This window comes from Leiobunum rupestre, chromosome 3, assembly GCF_980474605.1.
Source record: "Leiobunum rupestre chromosome 3, qqLeiRupe1.1.hap1, whole genome shotgun sequence".
Classification (NCBI taxonomy): domain Eukaryota; kingdom Metazoa; phylum Arthropoda; class Arachnida; order Opiliones; family Sclerosomatidae; genus Leiobunum; species Leiobunum rupestre.
Window position 1 is genome coordinate 20192817 of NC_143386.1, and position 21538 is coordinate 20214354.

Below are 21538 nucleotides of genomic sequence, written 5' to 3' on the forward strand. Positions count from 1 at the left end.
GGGGAGAGCAAATTATGTCTCTCAAATTATCGCGACATGAGGGGGAGAGCAAATTATGTCTCTCAAATTAACGCGACATGAGAGGAGAGCAAATTATGTCTCTCAAATTATCGCGACATGAGAGGAGAGCAAATTATGTCTCTCAAATTACGCGAAAAGAGAGGAGCCCAAATTTTTCTTTTCAAATGAATGCGAAAAGAGAGGAGCCAAAATTTTTGTTTTTAAATGAATGCGAAAAGAGAGGAGCCCAAATTTTTCTTTTCCCAATGAATGCGAAAAGAGAGGAGCCCAAATTTTTCTTTTCCCAATGAATGCGAAAAGAGAGGAGCCCAAATTTTTCTTTTCCCAATGAATGCGAAAAGAGAGGAGCCCAAATTTTTCTTTTCCCAATGAATGCGAAAAGAGAGGAGCCCAAATTTTTCTTTTCCCAATGAATGCGAAAAGAGAGGAGCCCAAATTTTTCTTTTCAAATGAATGCGAAAAGAGAGGAGCCAAAATTTTTGTTTTTAAATGAATGCGAAAAGAGAGGAGCCAAAATTTTTGTTTTTAAATGAATGCGAAAAGAGAGGAGCCAAAATTTTTGTTTTTAAATGAATGCGAAAAGAGAGGAGCCCAAATTTTTCTTTTCAAATGAATGCGAAAAGAGAGGAGCCAAAATTTTTGTTTTTAAATGAATGCGAAAAGAGAGGAGCCAAAATTTTTGTTTTTAAATGAATGCGAAAAGAGAGGAGCCAAAATTTTTGTTTTTAAATGAATGCGAAAAGAGAGGAGCCAAAATTTTTCTTTTCAAATGAATGCGAAAAGAGAGGAGCCAAAATTTTTGTTTTTAAATGAATGCGAAAAGAGAGGAGCCAAAATTTTTCTTTTCAAATGAATGCGAAAAGAGAGGAGCCCAAATTTTTCTTTTCAAATGAATGCGAAAAGAGAGGAGCCAAAATTTTTGTTTTTAAATGAATTCGAAAAGAGAGGAGCCAAAATTTTTCTTTTCAAATGAATGCGAAAAGAGAGGAGCCAAAATTTTTGTTTTTAAATGAATGCGAAAAGAGAGGAGCCAAAATTTTTGTTTTTAAATGAATGCGAAAAGAGAGGAGCCCAAATTTTTCTTTTCCCAATGAATGCGAAAAGAGAGGAGCCCAAATTTTTCTTTTTAAATGAATGCGAAAAGAGAGGAGCCCAAATTTTTCTTTTCCCAATGAATGCGAAAAGAGAGGAGCCCAAATTTTTCTTTTCAAATGAATGCGAAAAGAGAGGAGCCAAAATTTTTGTTTTTAAATGAATGCGAAAAGAGAGGAGCCCAAATTTTTCTTTTCCCAATGAATGCGAAAAGAGAGGAGCCCAAATTTTTCTTTTTAAATGAATGCGAAAAGAGAGGAGCCCAAATTTTTCTTTTCCCAATGAATGCGAAAAGAGAGGAGCCCAAATTTTTCTTTTTAAATGAATGCGAAAAGAGAGGAGCCCAAATTTTTCTTTTTAAATGAATGCGAAAAGAGAGGAGCCCAAATTTTTCTTTTCCCAATGAATGCGAAAAGAGAGGAGCCCAAATTTTTCTTTTCCCAATGAATGCGAAAAGAGAGGAGCCCAAATTTTTCTTTTTAAATGAATGCGAAAAGAGAGGAGCCCAAATTTTTCTTTTCCCAATGAATGCGAAAAGAGAGGAGCCCAAATTTTTCTTTTTAAATGAATGCGAAAAGAGAGGAGCCCAAATTTTTCTTTTTAAATGAATGCGAAAAGAGAGGAGCCCAAATTTTTCTTTTTAAATGAATGCGAAAAGAGAGGAGCCCAAATTTTTCTTTTTAAATGAATGCGAAAAGAGAGGAGCCCAAATTTTTCTTTTTAAATGAATGCGAAAAGAGAGGAGCCCAAATTTTTCTTTTTAAATGAATGCGAAAAGAGAGGAGCCCAAATTTTTCTTTTCCCAATGAATGCGAAAAGAGAGGAGCCCAAATTTTTCTTTTTAAATGAATGCGAAAAGAGAGGAGCCCAAATTTTTCTTTTTAAATGAATGCGAAAAGAGAGGAGCCCAAATTTTTCTTTTTAAATGAATGCGAAAAGAGAGGAGCCCAAATTTTTCTTTTTAAATGAATGCGAAAAGAGAGGAGCCCAAATTTTTCTTTTTAAATGAATGCGAAAAGAGAGGAGCCCAAATTTTTCTTTTTAAATGAATGCGAAAAGAGAGGAGCCCAAATTTTTCTTTTTAAATGAATGCGAAAAGAGAGGAGCCCAAATTTTTCTTTTCCCAATGAATGCGAAAAGAGAGGAGCCCAAATTTTTCTTTTTAAATGAATGCGAAAAGAGAGGAGCCCAAATTTTTCTTTTCCCAATGAATGCGAAAAGAGAGGAGCCCAAATTTTTCTTTTTAAATGAATGCGAAAAGAGAGGAGCCCAAATTTTTCTTTTTAAATGAATGCGAAAAGAGAGGAGCCCAAATTTTTCTTTTCCCAATGAATGCGAAAAGAGAGGAGCCCAAATTTTTCTTTTCCCAATGAATGCGAAAAGAGAGGAGCCCAAATTTTTCTTTTTAAATGAATGCGAAAAGAGAGGAGCCCAAATTTTTCTTTTCCCAATGAATGCGAAAAGAGAGGAGCCCAAATTTTTCTTTTTAAATGAATGCGAAAAGAGAGGAGCCCAAATTTTTCTTTTTAAATGAATGCGAAAAGAGAGGAGCCCAAATTTTTCTTTTTAAATGAATGCGAAAAGAGAGGAGCCCAAATTTTTCTTTTTAAATGAATGCGAAAAGAGAGGAGCCCAAATTTTTCTTTTTAAATGAATGCGAAAAGAGAGGAGCCCAAATTTTTCTTTTCCCAATGAATGCGAAAAGAGAGGAGCCCAAATTTTTCTTTTTAAATGAATGCGAAAAGAGAGGAGCCCAAATTTTTCTTTTCCCAATGAATGCGAAAAGAGAGGAGCCCAAATTTTTCTTTTTAAATGAATGCGAAAAGAGAGGAGCCCAAATTTTTCTTTTTAAATGAATGCGAAAAGAGAGGAGCCCAAATTTTTCTTTTCCCAATGAATGCGAAAAGAGAGGAGCCCAAATTTTTCTTTTCCCAATGAATGCGAAAAGAGAGGAGCCCAAATTTTTCTTTTTAAATGAATGCGAAAAGAGAGGAGCCCAAATTTTTCTTTTCCCAATGAATGCGAAAAGAGAGGAGCCCAAATTTTTCTTTTTAAATGAATGCGAAAAGAGAGGAGCCCAAATTTTTCTTTTTAAATGAATGCGAAAAGAGAGGAGCCCAAATTTTTCTTTTTAAATGAATGCGAAAAGAGAGGAGCCCAAATTTTTCTTTTTAAATGAATGCGAAAAGAGAGGAGCCCAAATTTTTCTTTTTAAATGAATGCGAAAAGAGAGGAGCCCAAATTTTTCTTTTTAAATGAATGCGAAAAGAGAGGAGCCCAAATTTTTCTTTTCCCAATGAATGCGAAAAGAGAGGAGCCCAAATTTTTCTTTTTAAATGAATGCGAAAAGAGAGGAGCCCAAATTTTTCTTTTCCCAATGAATGCGAAAAGAGAGGAGCCCAAATTTTTCTTTTTAAATGAATGCGAAAAGAGAGGAGCCCAAATTTTTCTTTTTAAATGAATGCGAAAAGAGAGGAGCCCAAATTTTTCTTTTTAAATGAATGCGAAAAGAGAGGAGCCCAAATTTTTCTTTTTAAATGAATGCGAAAAGAGAGGAGCCCAAATTTTTCTTTTTAAATGAATGCGAAAAGAGAGGAGCCCAAATTTTTCTTTTTAAATGAATGCGAAAAGAGAGGAGCCCAAATTTTTCTTTTCCCAATGAATGCGAAAAGAGAGGAGCCCAAATTTTTCTTTTTAAATGAATGCGAAAAGAGAGGAGCCCAAATTTTTCTTTTCCCAATGAATGCGAAAAGAGAGGAGCCCAAATTTTTCTTTTTAAATGAATGCGAAAAGAGAGGAGCCCAAATTTTTCTTTTTAAATGAATGCGAAAAGAGAGGAGCCCAAATTTTTCTTTTCCCAATGAATGCGAAAAGAGAGGAGCCCAAATTTTTCTTTTTAAATGAATGCGAAAAGAGAGGAGCCCAAATTTTTCTTTTTAAATGAATGCGAAAAGAGAGGAGCCCAAATTTTTCTTTTTAAATGAATGCGAAAAGAGAGGAGCCCAAATTTTTCTTTTCCCAATGAATGCGAAAAGAGAGGAGCCCAAATTTTTCTTTTTAAATGAATGCGAAAAGAGAGGAGCCCAAATTTTTCTTTTTAAATGAATGCGAAAAGAGAGGAGCCCAAATTTTTGTTTTTAAATGAATGCGAAAAGAGAGGAGCCCAAATTTTTCTTTTTAAATGAATGCGAAAAGAGAGGAGCCCAAATTTTTCTTTTTAAATGAATGCGAAAAGAGAGGAGCCCAAATTTTTCTTTTCCCAATGAATGCGAAAAGAGAGGAGCCCAAATTTTTCTTTTTAAATGAATGCGAAAAGAGAGGAGCCCAAATTTTTCTTTTCCCAATGAATGCGAAAAGAGAGGAGCCCAAATTTTTCTTTTTAAATGAATGCGAAAAGAGAGGAGCCCAAATTTTTCTTTTTAAATGAATGCGAAAAGAGAGGAGCCCAAATTTTTCTTTTTAAATGAATGCGAAAAGAGAGGAGCCCAAATTTTTCTTTTCCCAATGAATGCGAAAAGAGAGGAGCCCAAATTTTTCTTTTCAAATGAATGCGAAAAGAGAGGAGCCAAAATTTTTGTTTTTAAATGAATGCGAAAAGAGAGGAGCCCAAATTTTTCTTTTCAAATGAATGCGAAAAGAGAGGAGCCAAAATTTTTGTTTTTAAATGAATGCGAAAAGAGAGGAGCCCAAATTTTTCTTTTCCCAATGAATGCGAAAAGAGAGGAGCCCAAATTTTTCTTTTCCCAATGAATGCGAAAAGAGAGGAGCCCAAATTTTTCTTTTCCCAATGAATGCGAAAAGAGAGGAGCCCAAATTTTTCTTTTCCCAATGAATGCGAAAAGAGAGGAGCCCAAATTTTTCTTTTTAAATGAATGCGAAAAGAGAGGAGCCCAAATTTTTCTTTTTAAATGAATGCGAAAAGAGAGGAGCCCAAATTTTTCTTTTCCCAATGAATGCGAAAAGAGAGGAGCCCAAATTTTTCTTTTCCCAATGAATGCGAAAAGAGAGGAGCCCAAATTTTTCTTTTTAAATGAATGCGAAAAGAGAGGAGCCCAAATTTTTCTTTTTAAATGAATGCGAAAAGAGAGGAGCCCAAATTTTTCTTTTCCCAATGAATGCGAAAAGAGAGGAGCCCAAATTTTTCATTTCCCAATGAATGCGAAAAGAGAGGAGCCCAAATTTTTCTTTTCCCAATGAATGCGAAAAGAGAGGAGCCCAAATTTTTCTTTTCAAATGAATGCGAAAAGAGAGGAGCCAAAATTTTTGTTTTTAAATGAATGCGAAAAGAGAGGAGCCCAAATTTTTCTTTTCCCAATGAATGCGAAAAGAGAGGAGCCAAAATTTTTGTTTTTAAATGAATGCGAAAAGAGAGGAGCCAAAATTTTTGTTTTTAAATGAATGCGAAAAGAGAGGAGCCCAAATTTTTCTTTTCCCAATGAATGCGAAAAGAGAGGAGCCCAAATTTTTCTTTTTAAATGAATGCGAAAAGAGAGGAGCCCAAATTTTTCTTTTCCCAATGAATGCGAAAAGAGAGGAGCCCAAATTTTTCTTTTCAAATGAATGCGAAAAGAGAGGAGCCAAAATTTTTGTTTTTAAATGAATGCGAAAAGAGAGGAGCCCAAATTTTTCTTTTCCCAATGAATGCGAAAAGAGAGGAGCCCAAATTTTTCTTTTCCCAATGAATGCGAAAAGAGAGGAGCCCAAATTTTTCTTTTCCCAATGAATGCGAAAAGAGAGGAGCCCAAATTTTTCTTTTCCCAATGAATGCGAAAAGAGAGGAGCCCAAATTTTTCTTTTCCCAATGAATGCGAAAAGAGAGGAGCCCAAATTTTTCTTTTCCCAATGAATGCGAAAAGAGAGGAGCCCAAATTTTTCTTTTCAAATGAATGCGAAAAGAGAGGAGCCAAAATTTTTGTTTTTAAATGAATGCGAAAAGAGAGGAGCCCAAATTTTTCTTTTCCCAATGAATGCGAAAAGAGAGGAGCCCAAATTTTTCTTTTTAAATGAATGCGAAAAGAGAGGAGCCCAATTTTATCTTTTCAAATGAATGCGAAAAGAGAGGAGCCCAAATTTCATTTCTTAATTGATCGTGAAATTACAGGAGCACCGAATTTTCATCTCACACTAGCGCAAAATGAGAGGAGCTCTGATTTTGCCCCTCAAATGGGCACGGGGAAAAACTTAACGCCTGTTGATCATCGCGAATTTTGACCTGAAATATCTCAGGTTACAGATCCAATATTAAATTTCGATGTCAATTGATTTTATCTGGTTACGTTTCAAATTTCATTCAAATCGGTTGATAACTAATAACAGAAGTATATAACAAACCTTTAACGAGAAGTTATCATCATTATCTTTTTCTAGTGTTAACGTTATTCGTTTAGTAACTTGAACCTTCGCTGGGTCTCTCTGATTTCTCAAAACACGTTTCGAAAGAAATAGTCCAAAAAAAGTCATTATCCCTTAGTAAAAATAATTACATTAGAACAACGACGTCGGGAGTCACTTGAACATTTTACTTTTCCCATTTGTACTTCGGAGTCGAAAATTTAAAAACTTCATTAAGACGACGCCATATTTCTGTCGTGGATTCGTAAAATATTTATAGTTTTTAAATAAAAATACTGATAATTATAAGTCAAAATATCGAGACAGAGTAATGACAAATTATTATTTATCAAGCAGCGTACTGGTTTAAAAGCGTAAAAACTTGTTTTAATTGGAATACGCTTAGGCCTTGTATAATTAAAACGAATTTGGCGAAATAAGTACGAGCAGGAATCCATACCTCTACTTGGAATGCTTATCGCGGCAGATTTTCGTCTCGATGTGGCTGACGGTTTTTTTGACGTCACTATTTTAACTTAACAAACAACAACGTGAGAGGGGAGTGACCGCAAAGGGGATTTTTATCTCGTAGGCGGGGCCAAAGCCGTCAGTGTGATCTTACCATACGTGATACGGCAGGATAAGCATTCCAAGTAGAGGTATGGATTCCAGGTACGAGTATACAAAGAGAGACATTCACGGTACACCCGGGCACACGAAGAAACAAATAATTGCACTTCGACAACACTCATACCCATACATAACGCCGGTTTTAGAATTGTTCAAACGACGTTTTTAATTCTTCGTGTACCCTCGGTTAGCGAAAAGTGCTTAATTTGTTAAAATTCGATTTCAAACATACATGATTGTGTTATCGGATGAACTTAAAGTGCGCTTCACCGATTTTAAACTTAACCTTTCTATTCTTGGTAATATTATTTCAGAGCGGGATATGATATTTAAATAAGAAAATACTTTTTTAAATTTGGCATTCTCAGGCGAAGTAAGACAGATTTGATCCGCGGTTTGATGTGCCCAATGAAAACTGCCTTGAGCTTAGATAGATACTTTTCTCGTAAGGAATTTTTATGAACGTCTGCTAATACGTATTTCACACGGACCATCTTGTTATAAGATGTTGAACTTTAATCCCATATATCTCAGATCGCGGAAGAATTTGGAAAAATCTAGTTGTAATATTCCAAATATCTTTGAAATCATCGCTTTACCTTTCATAATTTACCGCGTGTATTACACAAGCGAATAATACAAGCACTATCGAATTTAGCTACCATAACGCCATCTGCTTTTATAGCTCAAAACTAAATGTGTGAAGAAATAGCAGAATAGGCGTTTACATAAAATAAAACAATAAACTAATTAAAAGTTTGTTTATCCGCGTCACGAGCTTAAGCTATTTAGTATTTTAATAATCAGCTAGGCTAATACCCAAGGCACCACCTTAGACCTAAGTCATCGAGCGACTTTTGAAGCTATTAATTCAGGTGGCCGGGTTCTATTGGCACTTCGAATTCGAAAATGTTTATCGACTTCAGCGCGTACTCTCTATCTTCAATAACTATAGCTAGTGACGTAGAATAAACATTTACACGGGACCTCCCGTATTTTATAAAAACACCTATGGACTTTTGGACCTAAATCTTTCTAGGCAGATTTTGTACAGAGATAATTCAAACAGTCCTTTCGTTTCAATTAAAAAAAATATTTTGATAGAAGTTCCTAACCCCATTTCCAAAGATATTGCTCCATCTTCTACGTTGCCTGTTTAAAGATTCATTTTAGCTGCGATTTTATTCAATGGGGAATATGAATGGAAATTCCCTGGGATTAAATCCAAAAGAGTTCACTAAAGCTGCTCTCAATGGCTGTAAAAATGATTATTTTCTTTGGTGACTCTCCCCTCCTATTGCTTTAATACTAATTTTCTAACCGAACCTTTTTTCGGCACTGATACTCTCTTCAAGCTGTGACTTGGACTCCCGACTTACCGTTTTGGATGACTACTTTTTGATAGAAATTTAAGAATAATATCGGAAAAAACGTTCTGGAGTCGCGAGGGGCTTTGGCTTTGTCAAGGCTATAGAAGAGATGGTTGAGTCACTTTCCCGCTACACAATAGGGGGATAAAGTGATGTTCTGGTCATTTTCACCCCCCTTCATTTCTCGTCGTAGCTCTCCTGTGGTTCGTTTTTTAGCGCCACATCGCGATTCAATCTGTGTTAACTTTAAAAAATTATAAAATTATAACAATTTTTTAAATTTAAAATTTAAAAAATCGTTTATAATAAAATATTATTCATTTAATTTTCTAATTAAAATTATAAATAAAAAATGGGAAAAAATAATTTTATTCTTTCAAAAATCTATGGTTAAAATTATTAATATGGAATTGAACATGTTTTAAAGTGTAAAAGTTGATATTTAATATATTTTTCAAATTTACAGAATTTAGTTCAATAGCATTTATAAAAACAAATTGATAAAAGACTATTTTCAATAAAAGAAATCAACATAATTGCTCTTAAGTTTTTATTTTTTTCTAGATTAGATACCTTTTTGGTACTTTCCTGTTATCTGCTTTTACCAACCAGTGTAACCCGATGGCTTCAGATAACAGTAAAGTGCCTACATTTCTACGTTAATTTTGAACTTTTGTTTAAAGTTTTCCTTTTTACACGGCTACTTAAACTTCTATTAAAATTTTGAAATATAAAATGCACTCTACACAAAATATAAAAGTTTATTACTCTAGAAGTTAGCCCAATATAATGATTTTTGCATCCAAAGATATTCTGCGTTAATTCTTCAGAAGCAAAAACATTGTTCCGAATTTCTAAAAAGGCATCTTCTGTAATATTTTTGCTGTGAAGCTGTACTATTTTTTCAATTAAATTTGTTAATTCAAATAGTTCTCTCGCTGGATTAACTAACCCTCCATTGGATTTTAATCCTACTAAATATCCTTCAGGAATGAATTTTTCAGAACTGTCTATGACGTACTTGTTACAAAATTCACATTTGATCAATTTACTAATTTTATGGGCAACAAAGCCAGCTAAGTAATATTTAGCACAATCTTCTGCGCTGGCTTTATTATAGTCATGATCTGGGTTTAGGTCCATTTCAGGCCACTGAAAATCTTCAAAGTCATATTTATCCATTATGGTGGTCAATCTATTTTCTGTATCTTTTGAAACGTTGATTGGTTTTTAGCATCATCTAGTACGCTTACAAATAACTCGGTTGACCCCATATTTACATTCCCTCCTCTCTTGGGTGGTTTTACAAGTGATTTCAGAGCTAGCAATCTGTAAATATACAGAAATCGGTTTGGTGTGGGGTGGTCATCGCCACCTGAAGATTGTCGGACCACACCAGGGGCGTAGGAACCAGGGGGGGGGGCAGGGGGGCAATGCCCCTCCCTAGAATTTTGCTGGGAGGGGCAACTAATGTTATTGCCCCCTCCAAATTTTTGGTCTGTTGAAATCTTCAAAAGGCTCAAATGCTCTTTTAAACGCATATAAAGCTTATAGAACCACAACTGTGTTTAAATTTCAGTCTTTTCCCGCCAATTGACATAGTAGTAAAAAGTACACATGCACATGCACTCGGAGAAGCTACACTCCATTAAAAATTCAAAACCATTCTTTAGACCCCTTTTCGTTTCTCTTTGCCCCCTCCAACTTCTAGAACGTTCCTACGCCCCTGTACCACACCAAAATAGCGCTGTAATGGACAAATATAAAATTAGCAAAAAGTAAGAGAAAAAACTAATTCACAGTTGAAGCTTTTTTTGCAAATCGTTGGCACATGAGAGTTTCTTAATACCATAAATATACACATTTCAACAACTCAATTAAGAAAATCTTTTTCTCAAAATAATATTACCTCTAATGGATCTTGATTGAACTTATTCGTAAGTACATATTTGAATCCATGAGAAAAGATCCTTTGCTAACTCCAAAGTGCTCTTCAGAGTAACTTTAAATCCTTCACAAGTTTGATTGCTAAGAAAAAAGGTTTTGTGTTCTTTGGGTAAAGAATTTCTAAATGCCTCCCACTGAATTATCCATTCTAGTGCATTTTCAAGTTGTTATTTTATACATATTACTACTAGCTTTGATGAATTCTGGAAAATCGCTTCGCATGGCCTCCTACCATTTAGAAGATCAAAGAGTTTATCCATTCTCAGCGTAAATATCTCCGTAGGTTCAGAATCTTTAAGTGAAGGAACACCCTCTCTACGGTACATATGCAATCCCGTTGATACACTTTTACTAAAGAGCTAAAGAATAAATTAAGTATTTGACTTAAGACCTGAGCACAATGAAAAGGTAATACACACCTGAGTGGCAAGACTGACAGACATCTTTTGGAAATTATTTGGATTTACATGACCTTCCCTTAGTTTGGGAACTATTCTCAAAGAATTATCTTTGTGTAAGTCGTGAGCCAGGAAATGACGATAATGGTTGAACACAACCGGTCCCTCGGGTGTCTGAAAATATATTTTGTTTGATTAAATTCTCCGAGTAACAAGTTTCCCAGAAGTACTAGCCTTACCAAAAATTTTCCATGGTTCAATAAGTTATTTCTAGCACATTTAAACAAATGTACTGCATCGCTAAACATATAAATATTTGAATTCTCATCACAAGGATGTACAAAACTATTTACTATTGGACTCTCAGGAGTAGCTGAAAATCCTAACATCTTGAATACAGATCTGTTGGTTGATGCGCCATTAGCTACTAAACCATCAACCATGGCTCCACATTGATGCCGTTTAATAATAGCTTGAAGTATTAATTCTGTCAAAACCACAGTAGGAGTTGCTCCTGGTGAACAAAAGGTCCCTATTGTTTGAACCCAGCCACCCATGTGAGGTTGAAAAAGAAACACAAGCACGTGATCTCCTTCTTTATTTTGATGAGGCTCATGCCTAATGCTACCGTAGTTAACTTTTCCAATAACTTTTCTTTCCGAGGGTCTAAAGTCCAGGTGCTTATTGACCTGCATCTCATCATGCATAAGTACCCCACGGCGTTCATTCAATGGTATCTGCGATAATTTTTCTTTCATTGTTGGAAATAGCGTTTCGTCAAAGCCAAAGTTTGCTTTTAGGTTTTTTATTTTCCTATTAAGCGTTGAAACGGATTGTAGTGGAAGGTACTCATTAGTACGCAGAAATTGATAAGTTGACTGAGACTTAATTTTTATAAGTAGCGAATCCAGAAGCATTATGCCAGAATACCTGTGTCCGACTTTTGACTTGACCTGAGAATTAGATAGTGCTTGAGCGAGGATAACTTTCTGCCTTTCGGGTAGCTTTTCTATTGCTTGTTTTCCACCTTCAAGTTGTTTAATTGTTTTTCGGCATTGTACTAGTTCAAGTCTTAGACCTTTGATAATGCTTGATTTTTGTTTCAGTTTGTGTCGCAGATAATACTTCTTACGAAGAACATTAGTTTTACTCTGTTTCAAATTGGCTTTCTTTGCCAACTCACACGTATTATTAGATCCTAATACTTCTTTCATCGCAGCTCGATCTTGTATTGACTCTGATGTATTCGTTTCTAAAACTGATGCTGTCTCAGCTTCGTGGAAAACAGGTACAGATTCATAAAGGTCTACTTTAGTTGGATTTTCTTTCTTATCTGTGCTTGGGTTTATATTAGTTATACTAGTGTCTAAATTTGATGAACTCTCACCCTCCTGATAAACAGTTACAGAAGACTGAACACATTGCTGTAAACCACCCAATTCTGTTGATTTCAAGCTTTCAAATCTATTACAGTTTTTTTTCCAATGTCATAATTTTGCAGTGATTCTTCTGATGTTCGTTTAGCAAGGTTGGTTCTACTAGGAACAATGTTGATATTAATTTCTTTTAGTGGAGAGTTCTGATTAGGTAACTTTGATGGCGATAATGGAAGACACACTGGCATAGATTTCTTTTGGATGGAAATTGGTATCGCTTCTTTTTTTAGCAACCATCTACTGCGCTGAAGTTTACACGCTTTCGCTTCATTGATATAAAAGTTGTTTTTTAGAATGTCATTTTCTTTAAAATGAAGTTCACATAAAACATTTGTGCACTTTAACTTCTTCACCTCCTGCCACAGTTTCAATTTTTCAGGCGTTTTAGGAGCTTTAAAATAACGTATTTTGGCAATTTCATCGTCTTCTAATTAATTTTGACAACGCTGCTTGGTTCTGCAATTTGAAACCCAACATTTGGATTTGGGTTTCGCCATTTCAGAATGGTTACTTATTTATTTATAATACATGGTGCTGTGTTATATAGACTCTTTGATTATTCAACATAAAACTATTTTTCAACCATATTTACCTCTACACGTTAAGCAATCGTTTAGTAATAGAACTTACCGATGAAAACAGGAACAAAATCTTGACAACAAGCTCAACGTGAAAAATACAAATTAAACAATTTTCTATTTCAAATTCCGGCCGCCGCTCTATTGCGCTAAATACCGCATCCCAGGAGAGCCAGAAACCGAGGGGGAGGGGGGAAGGAAGTTACTCAACCATCTCTTCTATAGCCTTGGCTTTGTTTAGAAGCCCGCGTGCGAATCATGCGTGATAAAAACATGAGCTCGTGGCTCCGGGAAAAACCTTTTTAATTTTTATCATTTAAGCCTAATATTCCGCCTATCTATCGGAAACCAGATATTTCGGCTTAGCGGAAGTCTCGCGTATTTTAGACACTAGAGGGCTCTGTGTTGAGAAAACATCTTGACTACGCAATAACTATGAAAATCAGTTTGGTTGTAAATCTCGTTAATTGTCATACTTATTGCTATTATGTTACTTATGGTACAACCAAGAGCGCATTTAGGATTCTAAGAACGAAAGGCCCTCTATCATGACCCGGGGCTACGGAGGTCATGATGTAATATACCAATGCGCCTAGGAGCAATCGTGGCCTGCCATATCACCGTTGGTCTCATCAGAATGCCCCGCGCTAACTTCCACAAAACAGCCAGGGGTAGCGAGACATCCCTACAACCGACAGTCGCACCATTGACGCCAGCCACCCAACCCTCCATAAGACGCGGCAATAGGACAACCAACGCGCGCGGGTTGCGGAGTGGTTGGCAGTTTCGCTTCGCTGCCAGAGTAGCCGGGTTCGATCCCAGCTTGTGGCCATGTGTGGCAGTTCGGGAAAACTCCTTCCACATAGCGTTAACAACTGGTAAAAAGAGGTTTTCCCTCGAGTTCTTCGGTTTCCACTTTAATTAAAAACTTGTTGAGGTAATAGTGAGTGTAGGAAGCGTTTGGCTCGCTGGGCATGCAGGGCTCTCCACCACCCTCCTAAGGAATTGTAACCCGGCCCATCGAATTAAAGGCATTAAACGTTGCTAGATGACTTGGGCCTAAGGTGGTTTCTTGGGTATTAGCCTAGTTAATTATTATATTATTATTATACGTTACTGTATAGCGTCATTAGTTTTTAACTCGATTTTTCTGAACGGATGAATCGAGGGGTAAGACAGTCTCAGATAATCTGTACACCGAGTTCGTGCATTTAGCACAGTTAAAGGTACATATTTTCAAGAGTTCGCGAGTTCCATTTAGCACTGTCATAGGTACGGCAGTGTACACCGAGTTCGCAGAGTGTCTTACCCCTCGGTATGAATGCACGCCAGAAACCAAGTTTGAGCAGAATCTACTCGGGTAGATTTGGTAGATAAGCATCTTATTGCTATTAACAAAAGTAGCATAAGACCCAAAAGTGTATCAGAACGGTATAGTTTTTTAATGAGAGTTTGTCGCAAAGTAAAAAAGGGAAACGAAGGGGGGTCGGAAAATACGTCATCAAAATCGAGGTACTCCAGCGCCGCCGAGTGAGGCGTTTTAGAACGTATGTCTACGGGCGAGTAAATCGAAGAGAGACAATCGCGCCAGACTACAGACTAAATATTATGTTGCTAATACTATTCCAACTAGTAGGTTATGTAGTCTATAGTGTGGCTAGGTCTCGCTAGAAATTTTAATAGGCGCGAAGGTACAGCTGACACACATTTGGGTCTTATGCTACTTTTGCTATTAATAAGTACGCATAAACGTAGAGTTTGAAATATAGTTATTTGGCTTCTCCTTTATCACGATTGCAGTCTTCGTAAGTTGTTCGAGGCTAATTTTTAATATTATGATTTGGTTTGCTTTCCAGGGTGACAGCGGTGGACCTTTGGTCAGTCAAAAAACAGTCGGAAGCGAGCCAAGATTTGTCCTACAAGGCGTGGTTTCGTGGGGACCCACCATTTGCGGGCAAGAAAACAGTCCCACAGTCTTCGTCAAAGTATCCCAATACGCGGATTGGATTAAAGAGACTTTGACTGAAAACTGAATTTAATAAAAGATGTTGAAGCCTTGATTCGTTTTGCTATTTTACATGTTTTTTTTTTAAGTTACGTAACGTTTATGCAATTACTTGACGTCATAGTCTAGCGATAACTTAAGGTGGGAGTCTTGGAACAATTTAACTTGGAGGTCTAGCAATTATTTGATGTCGTATTCTAAGAATTTTTTAACGTGGTGGTCTAGAAAATATTGAACTTGGAGGTCTAGCAATTATTTGATTTCGTATTCTAAGAATTATTAAAGTGGTGGTCTAGAAAATATTGAACTTGGAGGTCTAGCAATTATTTGATGTGGTATTCTAAGAATTATTAAAGTGGTGGTCTAGAAAATATTGAACTTGGAGGTCTAGCAATTATTTGATGTCGTATTCTAAGAATTTTAACGTGGTGGTCTAGAAAATATTGAACTTGGAGGTCTAGCAATTATTTGATGTGGTATTCTAAGAATTATTAAAGTGGTGGTCTAGAAAATATTGAACTTGGAGGTCTAGCAATTATTTGATTTCGTATTCTAAGAATTATTAAAGTGGTGGTCTAGAAAATAGTGAACTTGGAGGTCTAGCAATTATTTGATGTGGTATTCTAAGAATTATTAAAGTGGTGGTCTAGAAAATATTGAACTTGGAGGTCTAGCAATTATTTGATGTCGTATTCTAAGAATTTTAACGTGGTGGTCTAGAAAATATTGAACTTGGAGGTCTAGCAATTATTTAACGTCGTGGTCTAGCAATGTTTACTGTAGGTAGGGTTTAGTAATTATTTGACGTCGTGGTCTAGCAATTTTTATTTAAAATAGGGGTTTAGAAATGATTTGACGTCGTGTTCTATTGATTATTGAATGGCGTGGTCTAGTAATTTTTATTTTAAAAAGGGGTTTAGAAACTTTTTAACATAGAGGTCTAGCAATTATTTGAGATCGTGTTCTAGCAATAATTATTTGAGATCGTGTTCTAGCAATTATTTGAGATCGTGTTCTAGTAATTATTTGAGATCGTGTTCTAGTAATTAGTGAACGTCGTGGTTTAACTATTTTTATTTAAAGTTGGCTTTTGGCAAATATTTAAAGTAAAATCTAGAAATAATTTGACGTCGTGTTCTAGAAATGATGAAATATCGTGGTCGTGCAATTTGTATTGAATGTAGCAACTTAGCCACACCTATTCCTTTTCCAAAACTTTATGGAAAGATATTTAGAAGGTTTTGTTACAGCCATACCATCTAATTTAGGAGTTAAATCGAAACTAATTATACGCGTTTTCTCAAAAGATAAAAGAAAACCGATACTTGATGGCGCCATACTATTGGAAAATGTAGGGATTCCGTTCTGGATAGGAGCTTAGGTAAGCCAAAATGTAGGCAAGTACGTTCTAAGTTACCTAAGCACGTTCTTGGTTTAGACAACCATTAGCAGTGGTCATTAATCATAATTCCCACGAGAATGAATTAACACGCACCTTATTGCTGATTAAAGATTATACGATAATATTTCAATGTACCAAGCAACCGAGTGACCAAAATCGAAGCCTACAAGTTAAAGGGAGTATAAACTGTTTTACAAAATTGGGGTGTAATAGTCGAGGGGTAATTTATTAATTATTTCTAGTGTTGTTAATTTTCTGGAAAAATAAAATGCGGAAAATTCCGCAATTCGGATAAATAAAAAATTTAAACATTAATTACTTTTTAAGGGTTTTTAACTTTTTATCGATATAAAATGTCTAATATCAGTAAACATACTACAAAACATTATAAGTTTTACATTGTTAATTAGTTAAATCTAGTCTAGAGGTTTAGTTTTACATTAAGTTTAGAAAAAATGAGGAGAAAATGCCGCTTCATTTAAATTTGCAAACAATATATTAGCCTAATCATCGATTGAAAACTTTTTTTATTTTTTTCGGAAAAATGCGGAAAATTTTCCGACTTACAACACTACTTATTTCCATTTCGTACTTCGATAATCGTTGTCACCAAGTTTACACAGTGAGCTGTTTCGTCGAATCTTCAACAAATTGCACTGTTTTGTAACGAAAGGTAAGACCACCCCTAAATTACGTAACAAATACTATATTTTTAAAATATATAGAATATGTTATAAATATAATAGAAACATTAGCCTTAAAATTATTAAATTTCTTTCAAAATTGAGCCAATTTATTTATTTTTTGCCTATAGAAAACTTACAAGGAGACATCCCGAAGTGTAACCCACCGATTTTGTTCAAACTCGGGGGATTGGTAGACCTTCATGTGTCATGAAAAATCCTAAAGGGAATTTATTCAATGGGCAACCGTTTTGCCATGGCAACGAAAAATGTTTTTGACAACACAAAATATTAAACTTTCCCATTGAAAATAACATGGGATTTTGACCTCAAATTGATCAAAAGTTGATCAATTTTGATGTTTTTTTGTCAATTTTTATCTATTTTTTTCAATTTTTGGCATTTTAGAAATTTAGAAATTTGTTAAAATGATTCACAGGGGGGCCCTAGGAATCGGTCAGAATCCCATGTTATTTTCAATGAGAAAATGTAAAATATTTGTTGTCAAAAACATTTTTCGTTGCCATGGCAAAATGGTTGCCCATGGAATAAATTCCCTTTAGGATTTTTAAATTTACATGAAGGTCTACCAATCCCCCGAGTTTGAACAAAATCGGTGGGTTACACTTCGGGATGTCTCCTTGTTAGCGTACTATTATAAATGAGAAAAACTTGCAAGTGTTCGTTAATATAATAGATAATTTTGATTCCGATGTAGAAATACGATATGTGACGTACCATTTCATCGAGCCATACCCCTCTCCTCTGTTAGTTTTAGTAATTTTTGAGCAACCCCAGTGCCCACTTGCCCTTGCTGCGTTACGTCATTTGGGAACGCACGCGGGGTAGGCACTCGATGAAGGCTCTAACATGATTTGCACTCTAAAAAAGCCATCGTCAGCGCTCGTAGCGGGAAAAACAGAAATTTCGTTGATCCAAAATATAACTTACTACTTTACACTCCTATAAACATTATCGGAAACATAAATATAACACTAACAAGGACACATCCCGAGGTGTTTCTCCTCGATTTCTTTTCAAACTCGGGGGTTCAGTACCTTGAAAGCTCCCAAAGGGAAAAGTTTTGCCATGACAACCAAAAATGTTTTCCACGACTCAATTTTAAACTTTCTCTGTAAAATAGCATAGGAAAATCACTTATTGTATTTAATTGATTTTATTTTATTCAATTTTATCGATTTTATTTCATTGTTTTGGCATAATTTAAATTTAAAATTTTTTTGAAAATGGCAAAATTTTTACATTCGAGATTTTTAAATGCTATTTTACGTAGAGAAAGTTTAAACTTGAGTTGTGAAAAACATTTTTGGTTGCCATGGCAAAACGAATGGCCATTGAAACTTTTCCCTTTAGGAGCTTTCAAGGTACATGCAAGTCTACGCCAGGGGCGGATTTAGGCATGGTCTTTATGGGCTGCAGCCCAGGGCCCCGTTCAATCAAAGGGTACCCTTTGCGGTCAACAAATAAAAACAATTTAAATTTAAGAAATATTAAATGTTTCCTTTAACCTGGAAAATGTATCTGATACCCCCAAACTTGAGTTCATGGGAGAGGTCGCAAACAGTGTTAGTCCAGGGCCTCCAAATTTAACGGTCCGCCCCTGGTCTACGCAACCCCTGAGTTTGATAAAAATCGGGGAGAAACACCTCGGGATGTTTCCTTGTATGTTTAGTTTTTATTAACGATGAAAAAAAATAATGAAAAAATTAGCGAATAAGTAGATTAGTTCATTACGAAAAGGGATAAAAAAGGCTAAACAAATTTGAAGAAATTTAAAAACTTACAAATAGCTCGTACCGATAGATCTTCGAACAAACAAAAAGGCGCGAAACTTGGACCAAATAGATCTTCGAGTGAAATAGTTTTTATGACGTCTCAGCGACTCAAAACTTTAACTACAGTAACTTCGTTTAATTAGTGGATACTGATTATGTTAAGATGATTTTCGAAGAGTAAGCTCCTACCGAGAAAAAATCAAGTGACTCTGGTATCTCATTGGTTTCCAAAAACTGACTTCTTGTGACGTTTTGCCTTTCCCTTTTCAGGGTTCGTACAAAATTTCCGGAATTAAATTCCCTGACATTTCCAGGTTTTCCCTGACCAAATTTCAAAATTTTCCGTGACCATTTATGTAGAATAAATGAATGGTTTGAGGTAAAAATATTGAAAAATATTTTCTTTCAAAAATTTATTTGCCTGATTTTTTTGGGGTCATTTTAAAATTCCCTTACTTTTTGGGACCATTTCCAAATTCCCTGACCTTTTGTACCAAATTCTCTGACTTTTCCCAGACCTTTTGGAAACCTTTAAAATTCCCTGACTTTTAGGAAACCTTTAAAATTCCCTGACTTTTTGGAAACCTTTAAAATTCCCTGACTTTTCCAGGTTTTCCAGGTCGTGTACGAACCTTACTTCTTGTGCCAGAAGGTTATTCGACCACGAATTAAATATTTTAAACTCTTAAGATTCTATTTATCAAGGCTCTTGTTCAACAGCGCTCCTAACGGCCAAAAAAGTGAATTTCTTTGATCCACCATCGAAGATCCTACTTTCTACTCCCTTTAAAGATGGAATTCGAATGGCAGATTAGAAACGTGATGGATAATACGGATTCTTTGGCTCGTGCACGAAAGATAAAACTTCTTGAGCCACTTTTTTGGGAGGTGAGTATTCTCAAACCGGCATCGTACCGCGCGCGCCTCAAGCCGGGCCCGCGAACCCACTTTTCGTCCGGGCGAACTTCGACGCGAACCCCATAATAACTAAATCAATAATTTAAAATAAGCTGATGATAAATGGCGCGAGATATTTGGGCGCGCGCGCGAGGGGGGGGGGGAGCATTCCTATAAGGTAGCGCGCGCGTGCGTTCGCGATGGGGAGGAGGTGAGCCCCCCCCCGCAAATCTTGATAAGAGCGGCACCGGTGGGTTCGGAAACATTTGTCTGGGAAGTCATTTTTCGTCGAACAAGATGTTAGGGCCCCGGATGTTTCATTTGTGAAGGGGGTAGCCATGGCAACGCTGTCAATCTTGTTACGCGGGGGAGGGGGAGGGATAGAAAAAAAACCCGCTTATATACAAACGTACACATCTAGGTGGCGCCATTAAAAGCATTTTGTTGTTGAGATACAGAAGTTTCCTTTGTAAACACGTTCTAACCCAAAGCAAATAAAAGAGGACCGTGACGCCGAGAGCCGCCCTGCGCCGAAGAAAAACGACTTCTCGAATCGAAGCTACTTTGACGGTTACATCGCTTATTGAGAACGAAAAAAAAAACACCCTGCCCGCCATAAAGTAGGCGTTATACATTTCTTTATTTTCTATATTTTTTTATGGACTGGAGTTCGCTATTATAGATACATTTTTGCGATCTTATGGAAAAACCCGTAAGAATAGGTCCTCCTCTCCAGCGAATCAAAGAGAGAGAGAGTATAGACTGGACAAAAAAAAAAGATATATAACGCGGAATCGCGGATCCCGCTGCACCGTAAAAAAATGTTGAAAAAGAGAAGCGGAGGAACGCGCCATCTTTTTCATGTTTTAGTTTCCTTTTTTATCCGCTTTGGTAAAATATATGGCCATAGAATTTCGCCATTGAAAGCCTTCATTTGGAATAGTTTAAAATGGAGATAGGGTAGCAGCCAACTATACATACGTTTCTCTTTCCTTTTACCGAAATAGAATTTTCTTAATGCAGAAGTTGCTTGTTGGTCGTATTTCATTCTTGGAATCTTGGTACGTTTCGGTTCATAATCCGTGTAAATAATGATTGTCTATCTTGTATATATTGCATTCGAAGTAAAACTACTTATAAATACGGAGGAAAAACTACGTTTCAAAGAATATAGAGACCATACTTTGTTTCGCTGGCAAAAATTGGAGGCGGCCATTGCGCGTGAAGAGGGGTGCGTCGAGGAATCTGGCCAGATTTGAATTATTTCTTGGCATCTCGTCAACTTTAACGATTGAAGTCCTCGTTATCGCAAAATTCATGAGATTGTTTTGGGGTAGTTTACAACAAGAAGTTAAATCACAACTTACTTGTTAATTACCAATTTCATCTTTGAGTTGCGCAGATACTTGTCAATTCGATTGGTCTGTTCAGTGTTGGCATATGTAACATAATCACTTATAAGTATGCCATAAAAGCATTTTCGTTAATGAAACCTTGTTCACTGGATATGACGTGACGAAATACGCGTCATCAACTTTACTGATGGGAAACGGAAGTTAGTGAGAATTCCTCGCGCGTTTCTGGCTTTGCCCATGTCAAGTTTAGTTCGTGCCTCGCGATCACATGATTTCATTTCCATGGTAACCTTTTCAATAGCGCAAGGATTATAAGCATTTTTGCATTTTTGGGTCCGCTCAATGTATGTTCCGCGTGAAACAAGGTCTCATTGAATTTTTTTCAATGGAAATATTATACAGAGGCATACTTATGAGTAATTATGTTACATATGTTGTTGGTAAGCAGCGTGTGCTAAAGTAGGGTTCGTAGGGTAGTTCTGAGGGGTAAAGAAAATTTTGGCTATTTTAGAGCTAAACCAGGGCACACGAAAATGTGATTTGGACGACACTAATGTAAAGGTTACGAACGCGTAATGTTTCGTCGTCGCGTAACCA

At 36.1% G+C, this 21538-nt stretch overlaps 1 protein-coding gene across 1 annotated transcript in view; it reads left to right on the forward strand.

The window, feature by feature from the left end:
* Positions 1-14861, forward strand: part of LOC149949775 (chymotrypsin B-like) — a 52854-nt gene extending 37993 nt beyond the window's left edge. Inside the window, exon 9 of the mRNA XM_090167906.1 lies at positions 14660-14861. Within this exon, the coding sequence (XP_090024032.1) occupies positions 14660-14836 (177 nt within the window). The 3' untranslated portion in view covers positions 14837-14861. The remainder of the gene's footprint in view (positions 1-14659) is intronic.
* Positions 14862-21538: the final 6677 nt, after the last annotated feature.